Consider the following 12,315-nt stretch of genomic DNA (forward strand, 5'->3'; position numbering starts at 1 on the left):
ACGATCACACAAAACAGTTGTCACTATAAACTCTGCCGAAACTAGTCCTTACCTTCTGAAGCAACGGTAGTCGGCTTATCGACTCAGGAATGTTAGCTCTATGCGCTCATAGCGGCAAAACGTGGTACTACAAAAGCTCTGCCCACAAAAAAATTAGTTCGGTTTCTTTTGGGTACCCCATCGTATATAATTGAAAGATGTTTTATAATGTTTTACAGGAGACCTTTTAACAAGAAGTTCTGGGAACAACTAATCACCTACTTTCTTTTCACTGTAATTTGAGTATCTGGAACAAGCAGAAATAAAACTTTACTATATATGGGTAATGAAGTCAATAAGACAATACAATTTTGGAGGCTTCAGTATTGGTATTATTGATGGGAGTTATTTATAAAGTACACTGTTGAGATGGCCTCAGGTGGCATGAGATACATACCAAGTCTCATGAACTCTGGTTTGTACATGCAGGTAATATTAAGGCTATAACCTTGACAGTCTCAGAGGCTGAAGGGTTGAAATTACTAATGGGAATGATTTATGATGCATGCCATTAATATGATCTCAGATGGTATGACATATACATATGTTTCATGACATTTGGTTTGGGAATTCTAGTAATATTAACAATATTACCTCAAGAGATTGAGAGGTTGTAGCGTTGGCATTAGTGAGAAGAGGGATTTCTTATGTACACCACTGAAATTGCTTCAGGTAGCATGATACACATGCAAAGTCTCATGGCGATCAGTTGAAGAATGCTAGTAATATTAAGGATATTACCTCAGTCTGAGAGTTTATGGTGTCAGTATTACCAATGTGAGGGATTTATGATGTAGGTCGTTGAAATGGGCTCAGGCAGTACAATATGTACCATGTTCCATTATGATCGAGTTCAGGCATTTAAGTATGAGTACGGTTATTACTGCAATAATCTGAGAGACTGTAAAGTTGGTAGCACTGTTGACAGGATTTATGAAGTACACTGTTGAGATGGCTTCATGTGGCATGATATACATACCAAGTTTCATGAAGATCGGTACAAGTGTTCAAGCAATATTAAGGTTCTGCCCCAGAAATCTGAGAGGTTGTAATGCTGGTATTACTGATGGGATGGTTTTATGAATTACGCTATTGGGCTGGCCTCAGGTACCATGATATGCATACCAAATTTCATAAATATTGGTTTGGGCATTCAGATGTTAATTCAGGGGGATATGCATACATATACACAGAAATAGGGATGAACACACAGTATTATATAAAATATCTCTATTCAAAAAGCAACTAAAGCAGACTCTGTGCAAATCAGGCAATGTGCATAGTATTTACTTTGCCACCTTTTCAGTGCTGCCAACATCACTTGTGATGCAATATAAAAACTATTTTTATTATTTGACTTTCTAACTGAAGAAAGAAACTCTTACCTACATACACATGGAATGGATGTAGCATGTTTAATCTTAGCCACTGTCGCTGTCACTCTCACCAGACTGATAATCTTCCACACGTATAGAAAACTTGTATTCTTGATCACAACCGAGATAAGCATCACTCATGAAATACAAAGTGTATGTGTGATGCCCTGAAACAGCAATTTGAACTGTAGTAAGAGATACAATCCAAACAGACTCTAAACATGAATTGCCAATAACCTTGAAAACATTAACTGTCAGGCTAAAGGCACTGAACACAAATAAACATGAATCAAAAGTGAACAGAATTATCTTAAGATAGTAACTTCACTCCACTCTCTGCCTTAACCTTCAGCTGTAAGAAACAATAATACAATATTCTAAGGGAAGATAATATTCTTAATCCTGTAGTGAAAATATGGTTCAAATTCTTATGTCGTTAAACAACACTGAATTGTGATATAGCAAAATTACCAGAAACCACAATGTAACTCACCTGGACTTGGAGCAACAAAATCTAACTTAACTTTGGATTTCTGCTGTAAATTGAGTCTCTTTATTGACAGCAATGAGTTCATCTTGGGATCACCGATCACTACCCACCATCCTTCCTCTCGTTTCTGTTTAAGAAATTAGGTCACACACGTTAATGTTACCAGAGCTGTTAACATGCGAGTACAAGTATTCATTATAACAGACTGTCTTCATGCCCATATCAAAGGTTCAGAAGTAAACAAATGGTGAAGGACGGAAGAAGCTCAGATAATACACCATGCACACATTTCTGTCCTCTTACATATTTACTGCTTCTTAGTAATCTTCCACAAAACTAAAAACTGTCACAATTTTGCATAACCCCCATTAAATAAATGCAGTAGCATAGTTGGTTGAGGCACTATGCTACAAGCTGGAAGGTCATGGGTTCCAGTCCTGATGAGGTGGATTATTTCAACTGACCTAATCCTTCCAGCTGAACTATGGCCCTGGGGTTCACTCAGCCTCTAACAAAAATGAGTACCAGGAATCTTACTGGGGGGTAAAGGGCAGCTGGCATATATGGCTGACACCCTTACAGCTATCTGTGAGCCAACTGGATAATGTGGGACCCTCAATGTCTTGCAGCCCGATTACCATTTAAGAGTCTAGCGACACCGTGTGACACCGTATGGGTACGTGCAGTCCACACATGTGCACAGTGTTTTAAAATCTAATTTTAAGATAGAAATTCTTGTTCTACTTACATCATTTTTGGGCACCTGCTTTATAATTAGACAGTCTTCCCTCCTATGTCATCTAACTGAATTCAGAGTCTGACGTCACAATTCATGCATTTTGTCCGGATGTAACTCCATTTCCCACGCGAAGAACACACACGACACCTCACTCTCGTATTAGAGGAAGTTGGCCAGTGATGTCGAGTGGCCTCCTCTNAGTCTTCCCTCCTTTGTCATCTAACTGAATGTTGTATCTAACTGAATTCAGAGTCTGACGTCACAATTCATGCACTTTGTCCGGATGTAACTCCATTTCCCACGCAAAGAACACACATGACACCTCACTCTCGTATTAGAGGAAGTTGGCCAGTGATGTCGAGTGGCCTCCTCTAATTGTAACGCTTATAAAACATCGCAATTTCAACTATCCAACATGGCCTCATTTCGCATGGAAGAAGCCGAAATTGAGAGGCCACTGATAAATGACACCGATTCAGAATGCGGTACAGACGACTCTGAAAGTGGCGAGGAAGCAAGGGGGATATGCGGGGGTATTCCGAGAACAGTACCTCTGTGTGGCTAGTCCGAGATATACACAGTCAGAGTTTCTGAAGGACAAAGTACGATAAGACTTCGCCCACACTTGTGCATGCAGAAAGGTTCCGACTGACTGGAGAATGTGCAATACAAACATAAACTTCCTCCCCTTTTGCCAAATAAGACGTAGTAAGACAGGATGTCAGCAGCATGCATTTATACTGGAGAAACGTTTTGTGCAGAAACTGTATACATGTTTGTGGACAGACACTCAAAATTGGGGGAATTTTTTTTTTTGAATCAGTGTAACAATTTTTACAGATTTTAAAATCTGTAAATTATAACATCTGATTCTATAGTCTTTCTACATAAAAGCAGCATTTATTTCATTCGTTTATCACAAAAATTGTAGAAATCACAGCATTTTCAGTAACATGCTTACAATTTTTAATACTCTACAATGGCAAGCATTTAAAGGGATAGCTGCACCTTTTTTTTTATAGTTTTCCTTTAGAAACTATGTCACTCAACTGGCTTATCTTCTATACAAAAGGGGTTCATTTCTAGGTTCATAAGAGACTGCCACTGGACGATACCATGGGCCAGACAAATCCGCACACTCAAGCACTATCTCTCCCATGTTAATAATATCCACCCATGTATTCCCATTTCTCCCAAAGGAGGCTCCTCCCCTCAGGTTCTCTGCCTAAAATTTGGTAAGAATTTCTCATCCCTTCCATTTACACCAAGGTAAATGAAGAAAGCTTATAAATTACACATCAGAATGATTTAAATTAGAATGAATACAGCAACCTTCTATAACATATACAAGAATCACTGAGATCAGTCTCTTGCATTTATTTCCCTTAGAACAGAAACACAGCACGCCCCATTTATTTTCGCAGTCTCCAACCTTTCCAATTTAATAGCAGCCTGATAGTGGGTTACATACAGCAATTAAATATACTGTTCTGCTAATGGAATATCCTTCAGAAATGAGTGCAAGATGCACGAAGACGCAGCACTGGGAAAAGGCTATTGCATTATCTGATACACTACATGAATGTCTAGTACCTAGAAACTATAGTATATACCTGTGGATAGAATGGAGCAATCACTGGTCCAGTGACTTCATCCTCACGTTCCAGTTGCACAGTAACAATGACAGAGGAACCACTACGGATGCTATCCTCATCCTCCACTTGATATTTCATGTCAATGTTAGGATAACGATTACAAAACCTGGCAACGTCTGCCATCTGTGCATCAGTCAGCTGTAGCAATTTTGAACGGACATCATCCTCTAATTCCATTATATCAAAAACTGTCTCCACACCCTGAATCAAACAAAACAACACACACATATATATATATATATTTANCTGCGAGTCACTGGAATGTAGCTTGTCAACAAATTTCAGCTTTTTGTGATTTATATATACTACATATCATCTGTGGAGAATGTACATCAGTTTTACCAAACTGTCCCTGACAGCAGCAACAACATTTCTATGAAACTTATGCAACCCAGTGCTGGCTGAGTCACCATAGCAATATTTTGAAGGGGAAAGAACAGTATGATAGAGGAAAAAAGCAGTAACAGCACCACCAGCAGTGTTTCATGGAAACAGAATTATCGTGGTAGTTTCATGAGGAGCTGATAAAAACAGAAAATGTGTCAGGCGGTCTCGCAATCATCAGTATGCCTCAACCTAACTGGGCGGTGCATTGAGCTGTACTTCATTCTAACAAAGTTTTTAATATATAAAAGAGATATGTAAATTAAAATACTATGCCACTTAACGAAAGATGTTCTTTATTTGATGAATAAAATCTTTTTATAAAATATAGCTGAAAATATTAATCTTCAAGATATACACACTGAACATATTACAAAAGTCATGTGGACATGTTTCTCTCCTTCCCTGGATCACATGTTTCCCATATTTATGCAAACACCTACCTAAAATTTGTGCAAAATCAAATCCAAGTCATATGCAAGGAAACAGATGAAGACCAAATTGAACTTCATCAACTTAAATAAATTATCAGTTACTCATTCATCTCATGTTTCTAACATTACTGTCATGAAACTGAAAAATATGCAAACCGTATCATAAATTTACTGTACTAGGTATATAAGTAAGACAATATTTCATATTAATATTCATAGTTTCTTAAATTTTTGCCTTTGAAAAACAGGACCCATCTTAAACTGTGGCCTTTGTGTTTTTAAAATCTACATTGCACATCGTATTCTTTGATTATCATGTTCCCCATCTTCTCCAGTAGACTAAACAAGCAGCAGTGAATTACATGCTGGCTTTTGCTGGTACATATAATTTCTGAATATCATGAAGTATATACTGGACAAATGTCCATTTTACTGGAATCCTGATCCATTAAAAACTCATACTAATAAAATAAGGTGGACTTATGTGCATACTTAACTGACAGTGTTTTTTTCTGGGTCATCAGATTTTACCTATACATTTCATTTCAACTGTTCCCTCACTTTGTCAGCACCACTTACAGTAGATATACTCACCTTCTCTGTGCACCTCTTGATGATGTCAGGTGTGAAGTGTGGAAGTTGTTTCAGATATGAATCCTTACTCCACATAGCCTGTGTAACCATCTGAGCCAATTCCATAGCTGCTACTGCAGGAGACAGCCAACCACTGGAACTCAGCACATCCACACAAGCTTGAATCAAGCGAATTGCCTTGCCAAGAATGGCTTCTGTGTCTCCCTGTAGCTCTGCCCCCAGCTGAAGTCGAGACAGATGGGCCTGAAGAAGCAGATTTGTTTTGATATGTGGGTCATTGTATTTGGGAGATCCTGCCAACTTGTTTGGAAGCCGTGCTGCCAAACTGCGAAGCAGATTATCTTCATGGTGGCGCACTGGTACATCTTCATATTCTGCAGCAGAAGAAATGATTTCCAGCAACCCACGAATCTTTGTCTTGTTATTAAGGGACAGACTGAACAACTCAATTGTGGTGTAGTTGATGTAGTAATATGCTGCAATCATGCCCAGGTTCAATGGCATACAGTCAATCTCTTCTTCAATACTGATGCATTTTGATTGTTCCAGATCATTCAGAGTATTTTCAACAAGTTCTGAAAGATGATCAGATAAGTGCCTGTGGGTAACTCCCTGAAGATTATAGTAATTTGGGTTTTGTGTGAGCCTGCGGTAGATGAAAGTCCAAGTCAGATAATCTACTGCATCCTGCTTGTTCTCAATGGTTTTGGTCACAATCTCTGCATTGAAATGATCGTGCAACCTATGATCCAGATGGCTCTCAACTGGCAATGACTCATTGAGGAATTTCTTGAAGAAGTCCTTTTTAGAGCTCTGACACATGAGCACACACTTTGCATCATCATCCTCTAGTGGACGATTGGCACGGCCCACCATCTGCAGAACATCAGTAATGGGATAGTCCTCATATGCATGAATTTTGCCATTGTAAAACTGTGTATCCATGATAACGACCAAGTGTGCAGCTATGCTGACACCCCAGCACAGGTTTCGTGTCACAACTGCTACCTGTACAGCTCCTGAATCAAACAATTGCTCTACAAGCCGGTGGTCACTTGGTGTAAGACCTTCATGGATATAAGCCACTCCCTGTGAGAGTGTCTCTTTCAATGTCTTATCTGTCATACGGTCAAGGAATGGCTTGATGTCCTCTTCTTCAGCATGGAAGAATCTATTGGGCTGACCCTCAGCTGCAGTGAAGGTCAAGAGATCTATCGCAGTTAGTCGAGCTTGTTTCCGTGTAGGTACAAAGACAATTACAGGCTTGTGGGGACTATGTTTCAGAATTGAATTGTACACTGGTTTGGTCATTGCAATGAGACGGGATGCATTATGTGTGACATTGAAACCTTGAACGTGCAGCTCAAGTGGAATAGGTCGAACACTAGGATGGAAATTAAATGTAGCATTGGCATTGCAGCCCAGCCACTGTGCAACATCACGGGCATCAGCGAGAGAAGCAGACAGTGACACTATCCGGATCTGTCGTTCAATTTGTGAAGACATGTATCGCATCCTAGAACAGACCACTTCTAACACAGGACCATCTTCACCTCCAATCAACTGTAGTTCATCAACAATAAAGAGCTGAATGTTTTGTACATTCTTCCTTTGTTTCCACCGCCTTGACAGAATGTCCCATTTCTCAGCAGTGCAAACTATTACCTGTCCTTTAGCCAGTAACTTCAAGTCAGTTCCAGTCTCACCAGTCAGGAGTACCACTTTCTTCCCTAGCACACCACCGAACTTCTGTTGCCAGTCAGCAAACACCACCTCTGCTAGAGCATCACGAGGGACAAGGTATACACAGCGGCCATCAGGATTCTGTGACAGAAGTCTCAGTACTGCAAATTCAGCAATTGTTGTCTTTCCTGAGCCAGTTGGGGCTCCTATGAAAATGTTGTCATCACTATTGTAGACAGCATTGAACACCTGTGTCTGGATTGGATTGAACTGTGGAAATTTATCTATGTATAGAGATTCAAACTCAGGATTTCTCAAAGCTGTTACTGGAAGGGGCTGAAGATCCAAAAGTTCTGTTGGAGGGAGATTCTTTTCTGGCAGAATAAGATGTCTGAAGGAGACTGGTAGCTGAGTCTCTGCACCGAGCCATCGATCTGACACAATTCTCAGAAAATACTGTGGAGGAAGTGGTTCAAAAACTGGTACAAAGAACTTGATAAGATGTTCATCTGTTGCATACTTGGATTTTAGAAGAAAATATTCATGATGCAAGATCACTTCGGAGTCCACATCTTCCACCAAAATCCAAAATGCTTCAGATGCCCCATGTAATTTTTCATCCCACTGGAAGTCAGGCGTGACTGTCAATTCAATACGCAATGTTGACCTTGTTATAGGTTGGATGTGTGTAGACAACTCAAGCTTTGGAAACTGATGTACATACTTGTGGATTGTTTTGCCCAACTTGGGCAAACGAATCAGCTCTCCAATTTCATTTGGATTTAGATCATACAACCTAGAAAAATTAAATACTGCTATCAGAATTGGACACAGGATCCACACATCAGGACTTACACTTTGATTTCATTTGAAAAATTTAAATATTATAAAACATTAAAGACTATTATACTATTTAATTATAAAAATGGGGGGCACTGAAGGAATGATCGTTAAATTTAACATAGATACAAAAGTCATGGTTTCATGACTATGTCAAGTTAACAGATGTAAGGTGTAAATATACTGTGACATGGATGGTGCAACAGGAAGTAGGGGTCACGTGAACTGTGCAGTTTTGTGAGTGACATCACATAACCCCACTCCTTCCCTCATTACGCAACACTCAATAAACACCCCCTCCTGCGATGATGTAACAGCACTTCCCACAGTGACGTAACAGGGGACACCGTAGTTACTACACAGCAATAAACAACTCTCAGCAGCATTCCCCAGCACCGCCTGTATACACGGTGTTTACGCAACAGTGAAGCGATGTGGGTTTTCCGCTGTCTGACTGAAGGTTTATAAGGGAGACTGGAATGCGTAAGGAGAGAGTTAAAAATGTAGCAGCTGCCAAAGACAGTTGAAGTCTAGCAGCTGCCGAGTTGAGTTGCAGCAAGTGAATTGTGAACGTGAAGAAGACGTTACAAGTCTAGCAGCCGTGGAAGAAGAACCGAACGCGTGATAAGAAGAGTTTATGTGTGATACTCAGTGACAGTTTGTGGTAACTGAGAAGGTACTGGGAGTGTGTAATTCAGTGACACTTGTATAGCTCCCGTGTTATAAATATGTGAATAATACTGAAGAGATTATTGTGTGGGGTTTGTAAATTATCTAAACCCGCAACAGTAGTTGTAGTCACAACTTGTAGGTTGTTAAATAAACCAATTAACAATCTGAACTGCATCTTCAGTAGCAAAACACGTTACAATATGATAGCTACTGTGTTAGTTATGAACCAAGAATGATGAAATGGTGATAGTGTTTAACAGAATTCCAAAATGTAGTTCATATACGAGCATCATACCAAGCTAATGTTATCGATAAAACATCTTTTAATGAAAGACTTTTTGTAAATTCTGGAATACGGAGACAATCACCAAAAAATGTGTACTGCAACACTGACACTATTCTAAATCCTTGATTATCCACCATAAATATATATAGTTGTAAAGCAGTCCCATGAATTATAGCTTAAATAAATATCATTTCAGAATTTCAACTGAAAAGAAAATAAATGAAATGTTAGAAAAACTGTAGCGTGCAAAGAACCCTAACCTCTCCCATGGAAAATTCTTCTTTTCAATTTTCTTCACAATTTCTTCTGGCATTTTACGGAATTGGCGAAGAGGTGACATGGACTGCCACATGCGTCGATCCACCATTTTACACAGTGACAATGCTTTGTCGGCCAACTGCGCCCAGCCTCGGTACAAAACTGGTGACATCAAACACATAACCAAGTTAGTTCCACAGGAGAAGCTGATCTTGAGAAATAGGCTTATGGCTACTCTGGCCTGTCATAAACAACATGCAACTTGATGAGAAACAGTGATCGGTAACTTGAGAAATGGGCTTATGGCTACTCTGGCCTGTCATAAACAACATGCAACTTGATGAGAAACAGTGATCGGTAACTTGAGAAATAGGCTTATGGCTACTCTGGCCTGTCATAAACAGCATGCAACTTGATGAGAAACAGTGATCGGCAACTTGAGAAATAGGTTTACGGCTACTCTGGCCTGTCATAAACAGCATGCAACTTGATGAGAAACAGTGATCGGTAACTTGAGAAATAGGCTTATGGCTACTCTGGCCTGTCATAAACAGCATGCAACTTGATGAGAAACAGTGATCGGTAACTTGAGAAATAGGCTTATGGCTACTCTGGCCTGTCATAAACAGCATGCAACTTGATGAGAAACAGTGATCGGTAACTTGAGAAATAGGTTTACGGCTACTCTGGCCTGTCATAAACAGCATGCAACTTGATGAGAAACAGTGATCGGTAACTTAACAAATTATGAAATATGCAGAAAGCATAACAATTCACACCATGTTTTTTTTTTTTAATTTTATTATCTCAGAAACCTCAAGACTTAGGATTTATGTACAACTGTATTGTGAATAAGCATATTTCATTTCTCCCTGCTGCTTTGTTCCAAAATGTATTGATAAAAATTTGGCAAGTTACACAATGTGTCGAAAAATTTTAGAAAACCTCCCCAACATAAAATTTCATACAAATTTTATCTGTGGCTCCCAAGTTTTACATGCAAACAGTCTGATGACCATGGTGAAGATGACAAGGCATATTTTTACTACTTCTCATAACAAACCAGTCAACAAATCAACTCTTAACACAAAGCCATGCTGTTAGAACCTACCAATTTCAAAAATGGCACGCATGAGTCGAGCAGCAGACTGTGTAACGTAAACCATGTCTGACATCAAAGCAAAGCCCTCAAGTTTCAATTGTGAGATGTAAGCCTGAAGCAAAACATTCACTTTTGCACTTGGCTCTTCAATGCTCTCCTTGATGGGAATTGGCACACGCTCCATCAGCTTCTGCAGTTCCAGCTTCTCTTCCTCCCTAACAGTGATGTTACGGAACTCGCCAGATAATGAGAACACTCTGAAAAAGAATATAAAATGATATTAATTCCCTAATTTATACAAGTATCAATTTAACTGAATTAATCAGTTTAATATTTAAGACATTTAAATATAATATATTTCAATGTACTCTGCCTTTTAATATTCTATACTCTCCTATACCAATGCATCAACTTTAAAAACATACACATCTGTTATGGCTACTAAAAAAATCGATTTTAGATTTAATTTTTACAATTACATTTCTCTAGTAGACCTAATGTTGAACAAAATTAATCCCTTCAAATATCTGAATAATTTTGATCTTCTACATGCATACAATTATTTTGTATCAAGCAGGCTGGCTATGTGCTAACATATCTGACTTGTATTCAAGTGGTACCTAGTTCTATTCTTGATCAAAGTACTAGCTATCCAGATTTGGATATGCTGCTTGGTTCTCCTTAGTCTTTTCTGGAACAGTGACAAGTTTCAGTTCACTGAGCCCTGTCTTCAAAGATCTGAAGATGAGAATTTGCAACATCAGTTTGAATAAATCTAATGCACTAAAAATACGAATGTTTAAAATTCTCTACAAAACAAAGCTGTACATGCAAGTGCACTGCTTTAATTATTTATCATATATCTTAAATCATGTTGGGAACTTTGTAACAAATTACAGTTAGTGCTCATAGAATAGCTCTGCATTAGACTCTCCTCACCTACTGTGCATGCCAGAGAATAGCTCTGCATTACACTCTCCTCACCTACTGCGCACTTCAGAGAATAGCTCTGCATTACACTCTCCTCACCTACTGTGCATGCCAGAGAATAGCTCTGCATTACACTCTCCTCACCTACTGCACACTTCAGAGAATAGCTCTGCATTACACTCTCCTCATCTACTGTGCATTCCAGAGAATAGCTCTGCATTAGACTCTCCTCACCTACTGTGCATGCCAGAGAATAGCTCTGCATTACACTCTCCTCACCTACTGCGCACTTCAGAGAATAGCTCTGCATTACACTCTCCTCACCTACTGTGCATGCCAGAGAATAGCTCTGCATTACGCTCTCCTCACCTACTGCACACTTCAGAGAATAGCTCTGCATTACACTCTCCTCACCTACTGTGCATGCCAGAGAATAGCTCTGCATTACGCTCTCCTCACCTACTGCACACTTCAGAGAATAGCTCTGCATTACACTCTCCTCATCTACTGTGCATTCCAGAGAATAGCTCTGCATTAGACTCTCCTCACCTACTCTGCACCCCAGTGCACAGTAAAACCAATGTTAAGCATTTTTCGTTTGGTATCAGTCAAATGCTCACAAACACAATCTTAATTTTTAAACGTTAAATGTTCTCAAATTTAATTCTTTTATTTTCACATCATTTTTCAAGTCCTGATAATGCAAATTTACACAATTCCGCATTTAGTATGGTCTGGTTTCAAAACATTTACAGAAATACAGTGTGGGGCGCAGAAACTTCCTTTTTGTGAAGACGCATTGTGAAGGGAGGGGAGGTCGCAGAAAAGTGGGG

General features: G+C 39.3%; 1 protein-coding gene across 1 annotated transcript in view; it reads right to left on the reverse strand.

Annotated features, from left to right (window-relative positions):
* The window catches only part of LOC111861954 (putative U5 small nuclear ribonucleoprotein 200 kDa helicase), a 58,915-nt gene that overhangs the window by 1,887 nt on the left and 44,713 nt on the right, over positions 1 to 12,315 (reverse strand). The window contains exons 19-24 of the mRNA XM_023846946.2: positions 10,562 to 10,809; positions 9,453 to 9,612; positions 5,712 to 8,190; positions 4,258 to 4,500; positions 1,909 to 2,032; positions 1,425 to 1,582 (exon numbers count right to left, since the gene is read on the reverse strand). Coding sequence (XP_023702714.1) covers positions 1,461 to 1,582; positions 1,909 to 2,032; positions 4,258 to 4,500; positions 5,712 to 8,190; positions 9,453 to 9,612; positions 10,562 to 10,809 — 3,376 coding nt within the window. The 3' untranslated portion in view covers positions 1,425 to 1,460. The remainder of the gene's footprint in view (positions 1 to 1,424; positions 1,583 to 1,908; positions 2,033 to 4,257; positions 4,501 to 5,711; positions 8,191 to 9,452; positions 9,613 to 10,561; positions 10,810 to 12,315) is intronic.

Source organism: Cryptotermes secundus, unplaced genomic scaffold (genome assembly GCF_002891405.2).
Source record: "Cryptotermes secundus unplaced genomic scaffold, Csec_1.0 scaffold181, whole genome shotgun sequence".
NCBI lineage: Eukaryota > Metazoa > Arthropoda > Insecta > Blattodea > Kalotermitidae > Cryptotermes > Cryptotermes secundus.